Source organism: Mirounga angustirostris, unplaced genomic scaffold (genome assembly GCF_029215605.1).
Source record: "Mirounga angustirostris isolate CCGP_5_RB_7025 unplaced genomic scaffold, mMirAng1.0.hap1 SCAF_14, whole genome shotgun sequence".
NCBI lineage: Eukaryota > Metazoa > Chordata > Mammalia > Carnivora > Phocidae > Mirounga > Mirounga angustirostris.
The window spans coordinates 87,656,750-87,678,102 of NW_026991722.1; the positions used below are offsets into that span (position 1 = coordinate 87,656,750).

A 21,353-nucleotide genomic window follows, 5' to 3' on the forward strand; every position below is an offset into this window, starting at 1 on the left:
CGGCCATGGCAGTGTGGGGCCTGGCACCCAGTGGGCACTCGGGACACACCAGTCAAGTGTGAACTCACAACTGTCTGCAGGTTCTTGAAATAAGGTCAACACAGGCCCTGTAATTTTTATAGCTGACCCTTGAGCAACACGGATTTGAATGGCATGGGTCCACTTACACGTGGGGTTTTTTCAACACACACAGGACAGGACTGTAAATGTATATTTTCTTCCTGGTGATTTTCTTAATACCACTTTCTTTTCTTACGCTTGTTGTAGGATTACAGTATATAATCCATGTAACTTACAGAATCTGTTAATCGACTCCTTGTTATTGATAAGCCTTCTGAGCCAACAGTAGGCTATTAGTAGTTAAGTTTTGAGGGAGTCAAAAGTTCCACTTGGATATTTTACTGCACAGAAGGCGGGCGCCCCACATTACACAGGACCCGTGTTGTTCAAGGCTCAACCGCATGTTGTTTTTTCCTGGGCCTCAATTTCCAGTACTATTCATCCCCTTTCCCTCTGGTGTTTATAAACATGCATGTAGCTAAAACATGTAAGTGGCCCCTCTGGAACATTCAGCTCCAAACTTTAACCCAGGGACTTCGAGAGACCAATGTCACCACCATCTGTCTCATCCTCACGTCACCATCACCATCAACCACCAGCTGTTTACTGAGTGTCCGTGACACCTGACACCTGTGAGGTCTGCCACCCAACGGTGACCCTGAAGTCCAGTTTCTGAGTCTGCAGCTCTCCCAGGCAACCACCACAGACCCCAAATGTATGGTTGGTGGGGACTTCAGATGCGATCACCATTTTTTCAGTGGGGTCCTATACATACTCATGGTGACAAATGGCCCCAATCCATTCAGAAAGCACTGATATAAAACATGACGTTGCACGTGTCCTGGTTTCTGGCTTAAGAGCTACATACTCACGCAGGTCACCAGGGCTCAAGGGATCAGCCTGCACCCTCCATGTGCAGCGAGCTTCGTTTTCACCAGAGGACACGGGAAGCCGCTCACCGCGTCACAGCATCACAGCCCAAGGAATAAACATCCCTGATCACAGTGGGGGAGGGAGAGCAAGCTCCTGGGTCCATGAGTTTCCAGACAGATTAGATTTGGGATAAAATGGACTCTACTGTCTACCACAAGGATTCCAGAAGCAAGAACTGGTGGGCATCTGGCCACTGCAGAGCTGGGTTACAGGCCTGGGATTTTTTTCCTGACTCCCATTTGTGATTGAGTGAACTGGTCAAACAGAACTTTTTAAGGTAGAGAAACCTTTTCTGTGATGTTTCTGGGAGATCTTGGCATCACAGATGGATGGAGACAGTTGCAGCAAATATCACAGAACTGTGGGGACTGACCCTCACACCACGACTAAAACCTACAAAGACCATAGACCCTGTAAATCCAACCAGAAATGCAAGAGTCAAGGTCAACCCACTCGACAAGATTCTTTGGCCATCCCAATAACAAACCACTGGTTTGCCTGAAGAACCAACGGAGGGGAGGGGTTTGGAATTCAGGTGCTGGAGGAACGTGACGAACGTCCAGCTCCAGCCACATCAGCCAGAGGGTCTGCCCAAGCTGCGGGGGCCTCTGCGCAACAACGGCCCTCTGCTTCTTGGCTGCCCCAGGGAAAATGAGCCCACGCACCCCCGGGGGCAGGGAGCTGCCGGGTGGGGCTGTTACACACCCACTGGAGCAGAGCCCAAGCCTAGTGGAGCTGACCCTGGGGGGACCCCCCCCGCGCCCCTCCCCTCTCACCCCCCCCACCGCCGGGAGGCCGCTCTCACCGCCAGTTTGGCTGCTCTGGGCAGCTTCTCGCCTCCATCTTTCCTTGTCCTAATCAGTTGGAAAGGCTTGCTGTCTATCTTTGGGTGACGTGTGTCCTCATTTGAATATCACTACAGATGTCTCACTCAGAAATCAGTTAGACGGGCTGGCGGTGGGGCTGCCAGCCCCGAGTGTGCCACCAGCCCCGAGCGTGCCAGTCTCCAGGGCCTTATCCTCTGCTCCACAGTCTGTGGAGTGTAGGTCTGATTGTTTCTGGGGACAACTATTCCCTGGCCATCTCCAAACCCTCCATCTGTTTAGAAAACAGGCACCCAGGTAGGCAGTCTCGTCTCCTGGGGCATCTGTTCTGGGGTGAGCTGGTTTATCAGGCTACTTGATTTTGCAAGAGTCCTTTCCCCCAGAGCCGAAATTAAGGGCAGGACCCAGTTGGAGCTGAGCTCTGCCTCTGCCTTGCATGCGTGGATGAGAGGTCTGGAGCGAATTCCCAGAGCCCCAGGGTTTAGGAAGGCAGTTTACCAACCTAACCAACCCGAACAGCAAGTTTTAAGTAAGTTTCTGGGCGTCCTGAAACAGGCAAGTCCACGTAAACAGGCAGTGACCTTAATCCAGAGCAGAGGTAGGCAAGGAATACTTGTCCTTCTGATCAAGGTCATTTGCTCTTGCTACCTGTCCTACAACTACAGTTTTATGACTGTAAATGTAGGAAACAGGGCATTTCAATAAATGGAAATAATGGTAAAGATGGACTATAACTAGAATGAATCCAAACTCCAGTGATCCTGAAAGGTCCCCAAATCTGGACCTCTGGAGAATAATTCATGCAAATCCTAGGCAATTTCCTACTCTCCATCTGGCTCCTTCATCAGAGCAGCTTCTGGCTTTGGGTGAAGCCCTGTCTGCAAACTGAGGGGGTGATTCGGGACCTGAGTGGGCCAGTGGCTTCCCCTAGAGCAGCCCTGGGGGGCCTCGTCACATCAGATGCATCTTCTGGAACACAGCTGCTGGGGCATACTTCTTTGCGATACCCATTCTGCCGCGGGCCAAGACTGGTCCAGGTCTGTCCCTTCACCATAGGCAGGGCCCAGAGGCATGGCTTACTGTCCTTTACTCTATTAAAGTGATTAAAAATGAAGGCCAGGGACGCACACAGGTTCCCAGTCCTTTTCACTCGAAACCCTTCCAACTTTTCTTCGGTGACATTTTCTCCCGTGGGTACCAGACAGGACTTGACTTAATGTCTGCTGACGGGTCACATGCAGACGTGGCCGGGCCCTCCTCAAAGACAGCCGGACAGGCTCGCCCCATCCTGACAGCAAAGGACGGCGTGCTTCCAGGAAAGAGCCACGACCGTGGTTCCCTGAAGCCAAATTAAATCAAATACTGGTGCAAGCCTATGGTAAAATATTCTTCTGTTCCACTTTTCATACTGTCTGACCTAGTCCCTCAGCCACAGGACTGGGGCTACACAAAGGCACTTGTTCAAATAATTATAAGCCCCACGTGAAGAGGCTAATCGCTTTAGTCTTGAAGTGTCAGGGATTCGTAAGCTTGGACTTTCGGTTTTGATTTGTATTTTCACTGAAAATGTGGGAACGGGCCCGGCTTTGCCTGGCAGCTGACAGCGCCGGGAGCGGGCGGGCGGGCGGGTGGTGTCGTGTCGCCCTCTGGTGGCCTCCGGAGCAGGCGGGGGTGCTGGTCTGGGCAGCGGAAGGCCCAGCCTCCTCCCCCTCCAGCCTGGCAGCTGATGGGGGGGGGGAGGGGGGGTGCTCCCTGCAGCCCACCCCTCCCTGAGCACCATCTGTGAGCATCAGATGGGGGGGCCACACACTCTGCCGCCTCCTCTGCATCCAGGACGGTGTGGACCCCACACACGCCCACAAGTGCTTGTGGAAAGAACGGGTGACAGTTTCCCGTCAGGCGTTTTTACTGAAACACAGCGGATCACCTCAGCTAGCCAAGGACAAGCTCGCGCCCTGACCGCTAGCTTTAACGGCCTTCGGGAGCTTTCGCTCTGTGGCTCGTGTGAGGCAGCCACGCTCGTTCAGTGTTCGGACACCTCGGTCACAAGAGAGGAGAGCTGAACTCTCAGGAACTCAGGACATGCTTTCCAACTACAGGGCTCCCTTCAGACTACAGGGCTGCACCCCAGAGGGTGGGCGCGCGGGGCTCTGGACGTTGGTCCCTACAGCGCCACCCCCGAACCGCGCGCTCTGGGGCGCCGGCAGCCAGGCTGGTGGCGGGACGCCCCCTTCCCTGGGCAGGTCACCTCAGGAAGGCTGACTTCATCCCTGCTCTCCCTTGTTTAGGGCCGTCACTCTTCCCCTGCCCAGGAGCCCTGGAGGGACACAGATGTCTAGGCATGAGCCGCCACTATTCCCACTGGCACATTTTTACTCTTTAAGTCACGGGCAAGTCCGCAGGGAGAAAAGACACAGCGCAGATTTTATAAACCCGTAGACTCCCCGACAAGGATGATTCGAGGCTGCAGCAGCTTCTCCCCCCGTGCGAGGGGGGGAGCCCTGGATGGAGGGAGAGAGGTCCGCCTCTCCCCGCCCCCCCAGCTTTGGACCACGTACCATCCCATAAACTTCACCGAGTATCAGCAGGTACCAGGCCCCGTGCCAGGTGCTGGGGGCCGCAGAGATGAGGGACGGTGCTTGCCTTCAGGGAGCGTGGGTGGGCAGCAAGGGACAGGAGGTGAGGCACGCCAAGAGCCAAGTTCTGAGTCCAGTGAGGTAGCGGGTGCCATGAAAGACATGGGGCATAGAGGGGACCCAGTGCCAGGGAGGGGGAGGAAGCCTGCAGAGTGGTGGGGGGAGAGGGCAAGGAAGGCTTCTAAGAGGAGGGGACACTCGAGCCAGAGAGAGATGAGGAGCTTGCCGGCTCCAGATGCCCTGAGCCTCCAAGGACACGCTGCTCCCAGCCCGTCTCCAGCTCTGCCCTCTGCGCCCTGGCCCTCCTCGCCAGCCCCACCAGCCCATTCCACATTCATGGAGAAAGTCATCTGGGACCCGGACACAAAAGAGGAAGTGCAAAGGGCCCCAGAAGGCCCGAGTGAGTGAAAAAATGGAGGGTCCGAACAGCCCCTCTCGCCAGGGCCCCTCCTGCCGCTGCCACTGCCCTACGTGCTCCTCACACGCCTCGAAGCCCAACCCTGCTCAGACCTGACACGCTCTGCGATGTCGTCCCATTTTCTAACGAGGACACAGGGACTCGAGGAGGAGAAACTGCTGGCCGAGGTCACCCAGCCAGGGAAGTCCGGACTGCCAGCCCCCGGAGCTCTGGGCTTCCCACCACCCCCAGCCTCCCTGAGCGAGGGAGGTCTGCAGGGCCTGGCAGGCAGGCAGCCTCCTGAGCGATACTGGGCAGGCTGGCACATCCTTGGCTGACCAGTGCATTTCCAGGGGATGAAGGAATCGCTGTCAAGGTGGGGTTTCCTGAGGACGCACTTCATCTCTGCCAGCTGGCTGAAGCGGAGGGGCGAGCCGCCGAGGGGCCACCCCAACAGACAAAACTCCCACGTGGTTGCAGACAGCCACGAGGACACGCGGGCCTGCCGCCTGCTCTCCAAGGACTCGTCAGTCACGCCCTCCCCGCCTGAGAGCCAGGCCCCCATGAGTGCAGGCACCTGGGCTTTCTTTCCTTGGGGTCTGCTATGGGCTGAATGCTGGTGTCCCCCCAAATCCACATGTTGAAGCCCTAATCCCCAGTGGGATGGTATTTGGAGGTGGGGCCTTTGGGAGATAATTTGGTTTAGATGAGGTCACGAGGACAGTACCCCCATGATGGGGTCAGCGCCCTGAGAAGACGGGGAAGAGACCAGAGCCCCCACGACCCCATGAGAGGACGCGGTGAGAAGGGGTCTGTGTGCAGCCAGAAGGAGGGCCTTCGCCAAGCTGCTGAATATGCTGGCACCCTCACCCGGGACTTCACGCCTCCGGAGCCATGAGAAATAAATGTCTGTTGTCTAAACGGCCCAGTTCACGATCTTTTGTTACCGCAGCCAGAGCTGACTGATACACAGAAGGCATCTGACAGGCTCACCGTTCAGATTCCTAAGATCCCTGAGCCCTTTGGTCTCCCCCACCCAGTGGGAGTGCCATGTCCGGACGGAAGGACGATGTGCAAAGTCCAGAGCCACAGACACCCGTTCTCAACCTTCTTGAGAAATCCCAAATGAAAGGGGGTCTTTGACGTCAGACACTGTGATGGAGTCTGTGGCTCCTGACAGTGGCAGAGGCCGAGGGATCTGTTCTCAGCAGAAAGCACAGCCCTGGCGTGACCCCCGAATGAGAGGTGGGAGATGGGGAAGCCTTCCCAGCAGGGCGAGGCAGAGCCGTGGGCACAGTCCCCTTCCCATCTGCTGGGGGCCCACGTGGATGGCATGGTTCCTGCTGACAACTGGGGAGATGGGCCCGGCCCCATGGCTCCCTCGGCCCCAAAGTCTGATGAGAAGATGGGAGGAGGGCATCACCTCACAGGGTCCCTGACGCAGCGGAGGCCAGATCCGCCGGGCTGCAAAGGAGCAGCGCCAGGCTTCAACCTGGCAGCTTGAACCCGGGGCCTCACCCACTAACCAGCAGCCAACCAGGAATGCACTTCCAGACCCTGACTGAGCAGCTGGAGAGAGAGGTGTGTTCTGGAAAGGCCCCGCTTGTCTCGGGAGCCCATTTTGTACCTAAGGGGCACATGTGGGCACTGAGCGGGAAACGACGTGTCCTGACGCCTCGAAGCCTCTGGGCCCCAGTGGAGCTGGGGGGGGCACTTACCCCTTCCATGGGCGCTATGAGCAGGTCGTACAGAGCACGGAGCGGGGGCCTGGCGAATGAGCTCTGCCTCCTGGCCAGAGAGGAGGTCCCGTCCTTGATGGGCGACATGGTGTTGCTGCCCAAGCTCGTCATGCTCTGGCAGCTCCTGGGGAGAGAAGAGCCAAGGGAGTCAGCAGGGCCCAGGTGGGGCCGGCGGGGCCGCACTGCTCACTCCCGAGCACTCCAGGTCCTGGAAAAGGCAGGTCGGAGGCCGCACAGCAGGGCCCAGCCCGGCCTCCCTCCCGGCTTCGCCTTCCTCACCTTCCTTTCAGGTAATTTTCACAGAACAGTGAGCACTGACAGAAACCGCAGGGCAAACCAGCTGTCCACAACCGCTTACATTTCTATGGAGTTTTTCTGCATAATCAGATGTCCCAAAGTGCTGTTCAAAGGATTTAATTACATCCTTGTGTGAAGCGATTGTGTGCAGGCAAACGTGAGGACCATGAGAATCAGCGGCAGCCCCCAGGCGGCTGGGGCGCACAGTGCCCCCAGGCCAACTGCTCCCTGGGCAGGAGCCCAGCCCAGACCAGGGGTGTGCCGGCCCCAACCCGGGGCCCAGGTCAGCGGCCTGGCGCCGCACCAGGCCCTGCAGGCCTCCTGACCCGGCAGCCCCTGTACAGTGGGTCTGCTCGAGTGTGCCTGCAGACTTTGGCTTTGCTTTTTAGCTTCCGCTCGGGTGTTGCCAGGCGGTTTTATCAGTACAGATGGCATTCTCGATCCCAAGGACCCCGAGTTTCACACTCCCAACACAGGACAAGAACATTCATTCCCTTAGAAAGTGTTTCTGGGGCGCCTGGGGCAGCTCAGTTGGTTGTGCGTCCAACTCTTGGTTTCGGCTCAGGTCACGATCGCAGGGTGGTGGGATTGAGCCCCGCGTCAGGCTCCGTGCTCACGAGGAATCTGCTTGGGATTCTCCCTCTGCCCCTCCCCCTGCTCTCTCTCTCTCAAATAAATAAGTAAATAAAATCTTGTAAAAAAAGAAAAAGAAAGAGTGTTTCCTGGCCACAGTTTACCTGCCAGGCCCCGCTGGCAGCCCTGGGTGCCTACAGAGGACACCCAGCACAGGCGGGCACAAGAGACAACAGGCAGGGAAACATGCCCATTTCCATGAAGGGACCAGGCTGCCTCCCACCCGTCCCTCTGAACCTGCCCCGCAGCCCAGCCGCTGTGGCTTCAGCACAGTGGGACGTTCTCTGCACAACTGCCGGACCGTCAGTGGTCTCTTAACCTTGATTTAGACACTGTGCCCATTTTTGGAGTTTCTGCTGCATCCTCAAGGACCCTTAAGGGGAAAGACCAGGTCTTCTACAAGATGCCTCCAAGCTTTGGTAAATACTCCGGGCTGCTGCTGGTGGCAGAGCTTCAGTGTTTCCTGAGAAAAGACCAGAAGGCAGCTTTCCCTCCTGGGCCTGGCCAGGATCCGCGACCATCTAAACAAAGGATTGGGAAGATCTATTTGTGTTTTCCAGGTATGGTTTCTGCCCCCTGGCTTCCCCCCAACTCTTCTCAGCATTCTCAGCAACGCCCCCCTTGACCTCAATTCCACGGCCCGCCAAGCCAAGCCGGGAGCGCCCTCGACAGCCCCTGCAAGACAAGGAAGGGCAGAGGACTTGGAGGCCTGGAGCCGGCTCGCGCCTGCGCCTGTCCCGCCCGCTCAGGCAATGTGTCACCGCAAGCGACTGGGGCTGTGGGGTGACTTTGCCACCAGAGCCAGTGAAGCACAGATCTCCCTGGAGTGACATTGAGGGGCGCACTGAATTCCACAGAACATGCCCCAAAGAGCAATACTCCCCTGAAGGAGAGGACCAAACTGCTCTCCAGAGGAGAGGCTTGGCGGGACACACAGTGTCTGTCACAGGCCTATGTGCCCTCGCATCCTCGGCAGACAGAGCTCACAGCCCCGGGAGCCCGCACCACCATCGGGTCATCGGGACAAGGTGGCGACAGGACCGCTCAGCTCCCTCTCCCCGTGAGCCTCTCTTTCCACCCCCTAGACAGGTGTCTGCCTGGATGGTGGGCTTGTAACCCTGCAGGAGGCACCTGAGTCTGATTAATCCAGCTGCAGGTGTCCAGAGGGAGTGCCATGTCCCCAGACAACGCTGTGGCCACAGGTGCTCACCGTGACTGGCGGGGCACTCCACAAAGCCCAAGGCTCGGAACTTAAAAGCTTCTTCTGCAGAAAGAGAGCCCAGCCCCCCATAAGCTCCCCTCCGGGGTCCCCAGAGACCAGCATAATCCAAGCTGCATGGGGGATTCCTTCCAGCTGACTCAAAGCATACTACTCACACCAAGCATTTTGCACCTCATCCTGGGCCAGTCTGACTCCTCCCTGGTGAGTGGAGTCCCAAGGGCACAGGACATCAGGTTGGGTGAAGCCCGGAGGCCTGAGCAGGGCACACTGCTGGCACGGTGAGGTGCTCAAACATGGTTTCTGGAAGTGGCCAAAAAAGTGCCTGGGAAGGAACATGTCTGGAGGGAGCTAGAGGGCTGGGGAGGTATCTGGGGGCAGACCCGCTGGGTGCTAATCCCAGCCTGGGGCTCTAGGCCTTGCTTTCTGCACCTGCACAAAGGGGAAATGCTGTCCGCAGGCACGAAGCATCAGGAATGGAGAAATGGCTGCAAAGAATCCCCCACTGAAAGTCACTGGGAGTCTCAGCTGATGGGACAGTGAGTGACACAAAGGCCTGGGCAGGAGGGGGGCACACAGGCTGGAATTCCAGAGTGCAAGCGCAGAAGGCCATGGTGTCTTTTTATTGAAACCCATGAAGTTCCAGAGGCATCTAAAGGGCCCAACAACACTAACCTAGTCCATATGTGGCCCTGCCCACGATGGGGCAGGCCTGCGGGGTCCTCGCACCGGGCTGTGAGGAAAGGGGATGGCTCCAGCAGAGGTCTGGGGACACCAAGTCACAAGACACTGACCAACCACTGGTCAGGCAGAGCCAACGGAGGGCTTTCTGGGAGAGGGCCTTTTGATGTGGGCACCATCATCCAGAGTTAGCCTGCCCGTGGACAAGGTGGAGAAGGCCATTCTAAGTTGAGGAAACAATGTGGGGAAGGGCACAGATGTTGGGGGATAGAGACTGGAGTGCCTGGGGCGGTGACTGTGGGAGACAAGCATGCCAGGTGGACCTGGGGCTCTGGGATTGTGCTGTGGGGAGGCCGGGCACCTCCTTAAGCATCAGGCTTGCCTGAACAGGAAGCTCCTCCCCCAGGCTAATTCCTTCCCTGGCCCCATCAGAGGGCCGTCTGCAATCTATACCCTTCCCTGAGAACTTTCCCACTAGGCTCCAGGGCTGGGCTTCGCAGACCAACCGTGATTAGGCCGTGTGACACCCCACCCTCATCCCTGGACAGCTTGATGGAGAACCCGTCAGATGCCTTTGACCAGGGCCAGTAAACAGACAGTTGATCGAGGCACCTGTTTGCTCTGAGCAGGTTTCCTGGGACACCCTCTCTGAGCATTTGTGGCCAGGTAGTGCAGACTCTTCAAGAGCCAGGACCTGGGCACCCCAGGTCACGCAAACCTGCCAGGGGTGAGGCCCCATGTTTGAGCCTCAGTTAAAGCCCCTGCCTGTGGGCACCTGACTTTGTCCCGTTCTCTCGCCGACTGTCAAGCCCACCCACACATCATCGACACCTGCTGATTTCCGCCCCTGGACGCCGTGTGAGTGCGGTCTCTCAGACTCTTACCTTAGTCCCTCGAGAGCTCTGGCAGGTCACAGATGAACCATCTCTGGAGCAACTGCTCCCGGGCCCTGACCCCAGCCAGCCCAGCCCAGACAGGCCCACCTAGACCTGAACACATGGCGTCTCCCACTGGTCAGCCAGGAAGCCCCAGGATCAAGCCTCTGATCTGTGCTTCTGTTCAGGGGAGGGCACCTATCCCTACAGATGCCATTTTCAAAGTAAAAACAAAAGCCCAGAAAATACTCCATTTGTGTTTAAACAAAAACCAAACAACCTGAAACCATAATCCAAAGTCGTAGTCAGTCCATGCAGCTCCCTTTGCCTGAGCGAGAGGCATCAGTGGCTGGCAGCTGAGCCCACCTCCACGGCGGCCTCCCACATCTCCCGCGGCGGCTTGCCCGCACGGGCAGCCCAGGCGCCTGGCCGGGCCTGGCCACCGGACCTCGGGCCCAGGGGGAGAGAGCTGGAGCGCAGCAAACCAAGGCCAGGAGCCACTGAGGATCCGTGCGGCTCCAGGGCCCTCCCGAGGTGCGGGCCCGGGGAGGGTCTCGGGCCAGGACCCTGGTCCCGCTGGGGTGGCCGGTGGCCCCTTCCCGGTCATTAGGTGCCACAGCCGCCCTGTGCAGACTGCAACCCACGGGCTCCCTTTCATGTGTTGCACTGACAGTGACCTACCACAGCTATTTACTGGGCTACGTCTGCCTAGACATCTGCATAAAGATATTCAACAACAGCAACAGCCAAGCGGTCAGCTCCTCAGCCCTGAGCCTGGGAATGCTTACCCACAGCAGTGGACCTCCTGGCTGCCTGTCACCTACCGGCCCTGGGACTCTGGCCAGCATGTCATTCTTCTACTCCCCTCTCGCCCTTGCTTGTAAAACGAAAGGGTCGGACTAACGTCCTTGCAAGTCCCTTGCAGCTTTTTTTTTTTTTTTAAAGATTTTATTTATTTATTTGAGAGAGAGTGAGCAGGGAGAGAGGCAGAGAGAAAGAGAGAGGATCCTCAAGCAGACTCCCTGTTGAACGCAGAACCTGACAAAGGGCTTGATCCCAGGACCCTGGGATCATGACCTGAGCCAAAGGCAGATGCTTAACCAACTGAGCACCCCAGGCACCCGGTCTCTTCTCATTTTAATAAATTAAAAGTCTACTTGCTCTAGGAAACTGTTGAGACTCTTCTGACCCCTGTGCGGACTGCCAGACACTGCCCCAGCCCCCAGAGTCTGAAGCTCGGCAGCCCCCCTGTGCGCCCTGTGTGAGCGCAGCTTTCAAGTCATCTGCCCCGGACAGCGGGCACCATGGGCGCACGCCTCGCAGAGGATCAGAGTCACAGCCAAATGACAGCAGGTCCCCTGGGCTCTGAGCCCTGGCAGGCAGTGGGTGACAGGTGTGAACAGGTGTGTGGGATGAGGAGCCCCAGCTGTCCTCCTTGCAGGCACACCTGCCTCCTTCCTGGTGCAGCCACCACGCTGTGAAGGAATGGCCACGGGGGGGCTGGGGGTCCTCCACGGTGGGAACTCAGTGACTGCGCCGCTTCGCCTTCTGCGGGGACTTTCAGCCTGGCTGGCTTCTCTCTGCCTTGGAAATCTGACTCGAAGACAGAGAAGGGTGCCTTCCGCTTATCAGAACGGGAGCACTGACAGAGGTGCAGACGCTTGACACGTGGCAGGAGGGTGAGCCACAGGAGGGGCGCATCTAGGCCCCTGCCAGGCCTGCCGTATCCACACTCCCCCCTCAGGGCCCTACGAGGCGCGGCTGTTCCTCCTTTACAGATAAGGAACTAAGGCTCCAAGACAGTAAGAGAGCCATACAAGGCCAAAGAGCAGGGCAGGAGCCAGGCAGGCCTCCCACCTGGCACGGGAGGGGTTTTCACGCACCCTCCCTGCCTTCAGGACACGCTGAAGGACCTGCCTACCTGCACCTGCCTCCGACCCCTGCCCTCCCCCCTGCTGGGTCCATACAGGTGGAGCTGACTGTAGGCAGCCTCTCCGGGGAGCTGCTCTGCTTCCAGCTTTCTGGAAGCGACCCGACTGCCAGGATTCACCGCTGCACCACCGCACAGCGCCAGCAGGTGGCACTGGCCCCCTTCCTCAAGGCCTGTCCATTTATTGCTAGGGACCCCGTGGGGCTAATTGACAGCCTAGCTCTCGGCGGAGATTTTCTCACACCACACCGTCTTTATTAGCTTATTCCTCAGATGATTTTTATTAATTTACTTCTGGAGAAATATTCATTTTCTCCACTGCATGGCTGTCTGGGTGGTAGCAGGGGAAGGAGAGGGAGCAAGCCCGGATTCGGGGAGGAGGGAGGCCGGCAGGTAGGGCGGAAGCTGCTCGGCCTCTGCAGTAATGGAATGCAGAGCCGGAGGGGATATGTGAAGCACTACGGAGAAGGGCAGAGGCATCCGGTGTAGTTTATGTCTCTGGAATGATGACAAACACCAGGCGGCCTGGGCGGCACTGGCTGCTCATGAATCTCCCTTCGGGGATGAAGAGATCTATTCCCCAAGCAGGGTGATTTATAACTGGGATGGGCCTGCAGAGGACCCCGGGTGCTCAGCCTCGCTCGGGCTCACACACACCGACACGGCCAGCGCTGTGGCTGTCTGGGCTGGGTGTGTGTGCCTGCCGGGTGGGAGCCAGCCCAGGCCCAGGGGAGGCGGTGGGGGACTGCACGCCTGCAAGTCTCCAGCCAAACTGCAGCCCCGCGTGGGCAGCACGCCAGTCGCCCCTCCCATCAGGGCTCCGTTGGAGGGGGGGTTAGGTCACTGTGCACACAGCTGAGCACGCTAAGCACCCCACCCCACCCCACACATGCTGGTTTCTCATGCCTTCACATTCAAAGATGGAGAGCAGAACGAGCAGGTGGACACAAGGGAGCAGGGGCCCGACTCTCCCTCGGGAGAGACTACAAAGAAGCCCCGCTCAAACCTGACCACTCCAGGCATGGCCAGAGCCACGGGGCCTTGAGGTTCTGTCCCGTCTCTGCGGCATGGAGAAAGGAGCCAGCGACCCAGAGCTCAGTACAGCCAGAGCACTGGGAGGAACCAGAGCTCCAGAGGTTCGGGCTGGCTTTGGCTTTCCCCTACGCACACCTGGACCCAGAGACAAGCAGCCCTTCAAGGGGCAGACCTTGGCAGACTGTGAACAGGACTCCCTGATCTGGGGAGGAGGCAGGAGCCCCGGCAGAGCACCAGGGAGCAGCTAGGAAAGGTGCCACTGCATGAAAATGCCAAGGGCCCAATCTGCCGGAGGAAGGAACTAGCTTTGCTGAGGCTCTGCTCCTTGGGGTGCCGGAGAAAATGGCTGTTCAGCTTACCGGGCGCCCCCCGCCCTGGCAGCCCACCTGCGGACCGCAGAGACTCCTTAGTGAAGGGGGAGACTTGGTGCTTGTCCTCCGGGAGCTTACAATCAAGTGTGCGCACACACGTGGCCTTGAAGCTTGAAGGCAGGCAGGAGAGCTGAGACAGCCTTGGAGTGTGTTCTCTTTTCCCACCTCTCTCCTGGGGCCTACCCTTCCAGGCACGCAGGGCCTTCCTGTGTCTCTGGGCGTGGGGCTCTGGAGCTGAGCCGGAGCGCTCACCGCGGGGCACACCCAGCCATGACATCTTTAGGACAACCAGGAAGGAGGGGAAGGGAGGGGGGACGGAAGTCACCCATGTGGGACATCTTCCGGGGTGGGCTAGATCTAGGCTGTGACGTGCATAGGTCATGGGAATTCTCAACACAAGGCGGGTCTCCCCCCGCACGCCCAGCCCCTCCGCTGTTACAGAGGAACGCAGGGATTAAGCTTCCCTCAGGCCATGAGGTCGGGCAGGGCCCTGCCCCTCAGGACAGTCAGGCAACAGGAAGCCTGCAGCCTCGGGGGAGGGGGGGGCGGTGCTGTGTTCAGGGAGCCCGAAGCCTAGTGCTGTTTTGATCTTGGGCCCTGAACCCTCATCTGGAGTGCACCCTCTCCCCCAGGATGGCAGACACTACCCGGGCCACCAGTCTCCAGGGGCCCTCTGTGAGCAGGACCTCGTCTCCTGGTCAGGGCCGTGCTGGGGGGAAGGGAGGCGGCTGCTCCCCACAGTGGGGAGCTCGCTCTAAATGTGGCTGCCTCTTCTCAGCTGTATTCCTGACTCGGCTCCTCACCTTCTCAGGGTGTCTTTATTGGACATTTTCACTTTCTAATGGCCGCGGCGGGCAGCTTAGCCTCTGCGCTCACAGCCTCAGGGCTGAGCCAGGCTGCCGGTCCTGGGCCTGAGGGAGTCCCACCTCTGCTCCTCTCTTGCCCCTCCACCTTGGTCAGCAGGGTCTCCCTCCTCACGGCCGAACCCTGCTCTTGGGCAGCCCCCGCCGCACAGCTGAGCCCTTTGCTTCCTTCCTCCCTGCCCTCAGTCCTGCCCAGGATGCTTCAAAATGCCCTCCAGGGCTCCGAACTCTGAACCGAGTCTTCTGAGGGATTGGAGCTGGCCGGAGATTTGAACAAGTACCCGGGGTTTAAGGTACCCGTGGAAAGATTAACTGGCAAAGCCGTTATATTCAAGTAGCCAGAGATGCCTCAGTTCAATTTAAAAAGGACTCTGATACCATTCAGTGACTCTCTGCTGAACATCCTCACACGAAGGGTTGTTTCCTCTGGGAGATGAAGGCTGTCAGACGCATTTTAAGTACTTCTTCAATAAGGTATCGGCGCTTTCTGCCGGCTCACCTCCTTAATTACCAAGTGCCCGGTTTGTCAGGTCTGGCTCCCTCCTCGGGAGAAGAGCCACGAAGCTGGGTGGCATCAGGCAGGGATCCCTGCTTTTCCAGCAATTTAGCTTGAGGAGCACGTGGGGCTGCACGTGGCTTCTTGCCTCTTGCTCTTGGGCCCTCCTGTAACGTTCGGCTTGTCAGCAGGTCCATGGCCAAGGTGAAGGGCTGTGGCACAAACCTCCACCAAGAGAAGTCACAGCCTCTGCCCACTCGGGGCTCTGCTGTGGCCATCCGCTCCTTGCTGTAACGTGCGTGAGGCTCCACGGCCAAACCTGCAGATTGCTGCCTTGGGAAAACCTGATGCGCAGCCCAGTTTTGCGCGGGTGTTACCTCCGGACTCAGGAGGTAACAGAAGCTGGGACAGATGGTCCAAGCCAGGCAGTCAGTGGGGAACAGGCTTATCATGTATGCAGGGATGGAGAGAAGAAACAATGATCCTGGGGTGGCCTGTCTAGCTAATGCATATCCAGCAGTGCAGGAAAACCCCCTTCCACAGGGCCTTGCCCCTATACATAATTTGTGAGTCAAACACATCTGGCCTCCCTTGCACCCAACAAGCCTGCACAGTCTCACCAACTGGCTCATAAAGAACCTCCAAAGCTGTATTAGTGTTGTCCAGAGACAGAAAACACCACCTCGTGAGGTAGTGAGCTCCCTGTCACTGGAGGGATTCAAGCAAAGGCTGTGATCATTTGGCAGGGGTGTTAGACGGGTAGGGATCTGGGGGCCAGAGCACTGTCTTTGGAGACCTGGATCCTAATCCTGGCTCTGTCACTGACTAGCTGTGACCCTGGGCAACAAGTCTCAGGGCCCGAATCCGTAAGAAAGGGTTGCAATTATTCCCCTCATGGCTGTTGATGGGACTGGCTAAGATAATACATGGAAAGCACCTGACACGGTGCTGGGTTCTCAGAAAGTAATCAATAGACATTCACCACTATCATCATCATCATCACTGCCATTGCTGTTAATGTCTGTCTCAGTCCTGGCCAGCAGGCCTTTCCTTCCTTCCTCCTTCCTTCCCTGCTTCCTCCCTCCCTCCCTCCCTCCCTTCCCTCATGAATCAACAAGTACCTGCACCCACTCAACACAAGGCACATGGCAAGGTGCCCTGGGGGACACAGAGAGAAATCAGGTGTGATCCAGCCTTGGAGGACGGTGCAGCCTGGGAGAGGATAGGGCACGGACACGTGTAACTAAAACGCAAGGCAAAAGGCGGTGGCTCCTTTCTCGACAGATAGAGTGCCAGGGAATTTCAGAGAAGGAGAAAAGTATTCCCAGTTAGGGAAATCCAAGATGGGTTTGTGAAAGGGGCGGCTGGAGACGGACCCCAGGGAAAAGCCCTCTCTGCTGTGTCTTGCGCCCAAGCCAAGGCCCTGAGGAGGGAAAGGGCAGGTCCAGGGTCCCATCGGGTTAGGACAGAGTGTAAGGGAGAATGCAATGGGAAGTGGGAATGGTGGCGGGGCCAGGCCATGGGGACTCGAACACCGAGCTCTGCCACTTCACCTCGGGCCCCCGAGCGAGAAGGTGATTGATCAGAACTGCGCCCCAGCCAGAGCGGGACAGCGAAGTCCGGTGGCCTGCAGCCCAGGTGGGTGGTGAGGACAGCAGCGTGGGCGATGGAGGCTCAGCCGGCGGGGGGCCAAGCCCAGCTCTGCGCTGACAAGGTGGGAGACGCGGGCCACGAACTTTGCTGAGCGTCAGGGACCTTGCAAGCGTGCTCCCAGGATCCCATTAAATGGCCATGTCAAGGGAACAGTGAGTCTCCAGGAAGGGTCGTGGCAGTGGGAATAGACAGAGGGATGGAGACCAGAAATGTTGCAGGGTGACCTGGCAGGTCTCTGCAGTGACTTGCATTTGGGAAGAGATCACCAGGGGTGGAGGTGGCCTAGTGTTTATGGGGAACGCAGGAGGGTTATGGGGAACGCAGGAGGAGCAGTGGGGCGGGCTCAGCCTCAGTGCCCATTAGAAACTGCACGGGGTGTGGGCTTCAGGCAAAGACGGAGCACTTCAGCTGCTGAGGACTTTGCTAAAAGGTAGACTGTGAGTTGGCAAGTCCAGGTCAGGGCTGGGGCCAGGCAGACATCGGCTGGGCTGACCTCTCTGCTTTGGCTGGTGCTAAACGGCACATGTTCCGTATATAAATTTTATTCCCTCTCTTCTACCTTTATTTTCCTTCTATCTTGATGTTCTCATCCATTTATTTCTCTTTTATGTGGTGGCATTTGTATGTTTTGGTCAACTGTCTTAAATAAGTTCTGGAACAAGAAAGTGAATAAATAAACAAGTGATAAACAAAACATTATTTATAAATTATCTTGTGCCTTATAATATGTATTGGTAAGCTTGATAGTTAGGGGCAACCTGTGGGAAATCCTTTTCAATTCTGAATAAACTTGTCACTACTCAACAGACATGAATTTAAAGTGACTCCTGATAGAGCATTCCTATCATCACACCTGTACCTCAGAGAAGCACAGAGGGGGTGGGGGTGGGGCGGTAGGGGTGGCGCACGAGTGTTAACCTGGCAGATGCCTCGAGGTGGTGCATTGGGACAGGCAGGGGCCCTGAGGAGGGCTGGCTGGTGTACCTACTGATCAGTCGGATGCCAGGACAGGGGCTCCTGCCTGAGACCTGGGGCCTGGACCCACCTGTGGAAGGAACAGCTGTTGGCAGGAAGGCCCCTGCCCAGAACTGCCCCTGTGCGGGGGATGCAGGTGGGCTGACCCAGCTCAGAGCTGGGGAGAATGCTCAGCCTTCTTGTTGGTGCCATCAGGAGAGCAGGACAGAGTCCTGGTCCAGAGCCACATGGCCACCACCAAAGAGCAGAGGACAGGGCTCGCAGGAGAGCAGCCAGAAGCTGAGCGAGGAACCCTGAGGCTCAAGGCCAGGACTGTGGCTGTAACAGACATTTAACTGGGTTACCATTCTGCATTTATTCAAAGTCTTTCTGGTATTTGGTGGCCAGAGAGAGGCTGTAAGGGGAGGCAGCATCGAACTATCCAATCAGGTTCTGGGGTAGAGAGCTGATTCCTGAACCTACCCCCTCAAAAGGGCTTTGGTGTCATAGAAACCTTAGACCTAGGGGCGCCTGGGTGGCTCAGGTCATGATCTCAGGGTCCTGGGATCAAGCCCTGCATTGGGCTCCTTGCTCAGCGGGAACCCTGCTTGAGGATTCTTTCTCTCCCTCTCTATCTGCTCGCACACACACTCTGTCTCAGAAAAGTAAATAAATCTTAAGAGAAAAGAGAAAAGAAACCTCAGACCCAGGTGGGGAGAGAAACTGCTTACTACACTGTTTATCCATCACCACATGGATGGCATCCTCATAACTCCCATTATTACCCCCATTTTCCAGATGAAATAATAAAAGGCTCAAGGTCGCCCACTAATGGAAGGTCCCAAATCCAGGTCTGCCTGGCCCCAGAGCAAGGCCCCCCCAACTATGTGCCACACCACAGAACACTGCCTAGCCATATGAACACAGGCGTGGCCAGGGTGCCGTCCGGTCTAGTGCGGACGTGCATGGCATTCGTGCAGGCTGCTTCAGGGCGGCGCCAGGGGCAGGTGCAATTTGGATGTTTATAAAGAACCACAACCATGCGTCTATGCAGACACACGCATGACACAAATGCAGAGACGGTCACAGGTTTGCGGGGTTTCCGGCAGACTGACGGGGCTGACCTTGTGCGGTCAGCTTTATTTCTCTGCAGTCACTGCTCTTCCCTATGCTTCCAGGAATCTGGGGAGAAGTGGTCCCCAGTGTCCTCTGCCATGCCCCCCTCATCCCGTCTCGCCTCCCCTGAAGGCCAGGCTTTTGCTCACGGATTTGGAGGGCAGGGCGGGTTCTGGAGCCCTCCTCCCTCCCCGCTGCCTAGGTCTGACTCTCTAGGGTGAGGGGCGGGGGTGGGGAGGGAATCAGGAGCTGCCGAGGCCCCTCCGTGCGACTCCCTGGAGGTTCACGCGAGCAAGCACTTCTGAGGGCCCTGCGGGAGCTTCCCCCTGCCATCCCCAACACGGGGCAACCAGATCTGGGGGGCAGCCTCCCCGTCCTGCCACATCCTGCATGTCCTGTAACTCTCCTTGCTGAGGCCCGCTGCCCGGGAAGCAGCCCCTCTGGTGTGGAAGCAGCACGTGGCTGAGCCCATGGGATGCACCCATCCGGAAAGGCCCTCGCGGGAGCCACACTAGACATGGACACGCAGGCCACACTGTGGCCCGCCCACTCTCGCCTGGGCCCTCCTTTAGGCTCTCCTCTACCTGCCCCCCAGTCACGGGAGGCTGCTTTCCACGGGATGGTGACACCTTGTCCTCTCTTGGGGGACTCCCACCAGGCCCCAAGTCTCACTTGCCAATTCCCCCACCAGTCTTCTTTGAGACGTGGCAGGTGCGTGGCTGGGGTGCTAGAGGGGGCAGAGACCTGAGGGAGGGCGCTGGCCCCTCGTGGCACCTCTCTTTAGAATGAGGACACTTAACACTTCTTTGTCCTCTGTGTAGGCTCTAGCCACTCATTTCTGGGCAACAGGGAAGGCCCTCTGCACACCATGTCACACACACAGCCGGACATGTGGAAAAACCAAGGCCTAGCGTGCATACTGCGTCAGCGGTAGCAACAGAGACGTGAACATTTCTCTGAGATACTGGTCCTGACTGATGCTGGATGGGGGCACTATCAAGACGGTGGCACCGCCCTGGGGCCCTGAATCCAGGATGCAGTTCGAAGCCGTCCTGTTCTCCTCTCTCCTGTAGCAATTGTGACCTGACGGCCCCCAGGCTCAGCCGTGCGTGCGCACAGCGCCTCCTCCCCCTCCCCCCCAGGCACGGGCCCTCCAGCCCTCAGCAGGACTTGGAAGCGTTCTGCAGGATGCGGGCCAGGGGGGCTAAACAAGGGAAAAGTCCTTGTTTTTCCTCAGTAGCGGCACCTGCCCTATGCTCGTGTAAATGTGTTTTCCACCACAGTGCACAGGCAAAAAGGAAACCAGTGGTTGTGGAGACCTCCGAATCAAAGACAGAACAAAGAACAAGGCCAGGAGTGGCAAGAGAGGACTCTAATGCCAGGTCTCACCAGCCGTGGCAGCCTCCTTGCCAGACTGGTCCAGCAAGCCGCCCCGGAACAAGAAGGCCAAAGAACTCTGCAAGCCCTCAGTCAATAGCGGGAGACTGAAGACAAGCCCCTTCTTAGCCATCGCCGGTCAGGGACAAGGCAGCTCACCTCCTCGAGGAGGTCGCTGGACATGGAAGGGGCAGAGAGGGAGGCCTGGGAGCCCAGGGCAGGGCAGTGCACCTGGCAGCCCTGGGGGTGCGGGGGACGTGGGAAGGCGCAGGCTGGCAGGGCAGCCGGCAGGCATGGCCTGCAGTCAGCTCTGGTACCTGCTGCTGCGCAGGTCTCCAGCCCCTCACCCGCGTGCACCCCTCAGCTGCGACATGCAGGCCTGCACTCCGCTAGCTGACGAGGACACCTTTGCCTCTGTGGTCCCTCCTGAAGCTCTGCTGCCCTCGGATGGAAGCCAGAACCTCCTTCCTGGGTTCATCGGGAAGCAGCAGAGAGCACTCGGCATGGCAAACTGTCCGGGGCCTTATGGGCTCACTGTGTTGAAGCTGAAGAAACACAGGCTGTTTCCCCCATACAGTCTGCCCTCAGAAGCCTCTAGAAGGTGAAGATTGGAAGTGTCTGTAGATGCAGCTGAGGGAGCTAAGTGCAGAGCAGGAGGCAGCGAGGCCCAGGCTCCCCACCCAGCCCCGAGGCTGGCCCAGTCCTCAGCTGAGATTGCATTGTTTAAATGAACCCACCAATTAATCCATAGTACCGTGCTCATCAGACCTACGTCAGAGCAGATGTGAAGGATGAAAGCCATTTTCCCAAAAGGAGCAGCTCCATGATCTGAAAGTCACACCAGCTCCCACCCAGGGATGATGAGCTAGGATCCCAGACATACCTGCTTTGACCCTTTTCTTACCATATGCTCAAAGCCCTGGAGGGGTTTGACTGCCTGCCGGCAGGCCTGTGATCAGGAGGGCCACGGAGGCCTCATGGCCTGTCTTTGGCCTTCTCTCATGTGAAAGACAGGAGGTGGGGTCGGAAGAAGAGCAGGTGAGGCCACACCCTAGGTGGTGAACACCCCTCGCATTCCCAAGTTTATGCACCCACATTACCTGAAGAATTCAAGCTTAGCACTGTCTTTCCCACTCTACTCAAAACAGTAGAAAGCTGTGTGTGCAGTGCCTTCTGTGCATTAGGAATCCTGTCCGTGTGTTATTTATACGTAAGCCCCTTTAATCCCCACGGTAAGGGAAAACTGCAAGCCAGGAAGCTTGTT

The 21,353-nt window shown here is 57.7% G+C and overlaps 1 protein-coding gene across 4 annotated transcripts in view; it reads right to left on the minus strand.

The window, feature by feature from the left end:
• Nucleotides 1-21,353, minus strand: part of TTC28 (tetratricopeptide repeat domain 28) — a 629,548-nt gene that overhangs the window by 23,780 nt on the left and 584,415 nt on the right. For all 4 annotated transcript variants that reach the window (XM_045887410.3, XM_045887409.3, XM_064578589.1 and 1 more), the window contains one exon: nt 6,569-6,713. In XM_045887410.3, coding sequence (XP_045743366.1) covers nt 6,569-6,713 — 145 coding nt within the window. The remainder of the gene's footprint in view (nt 1-6,568; nt 6,714-21,353) is intronic.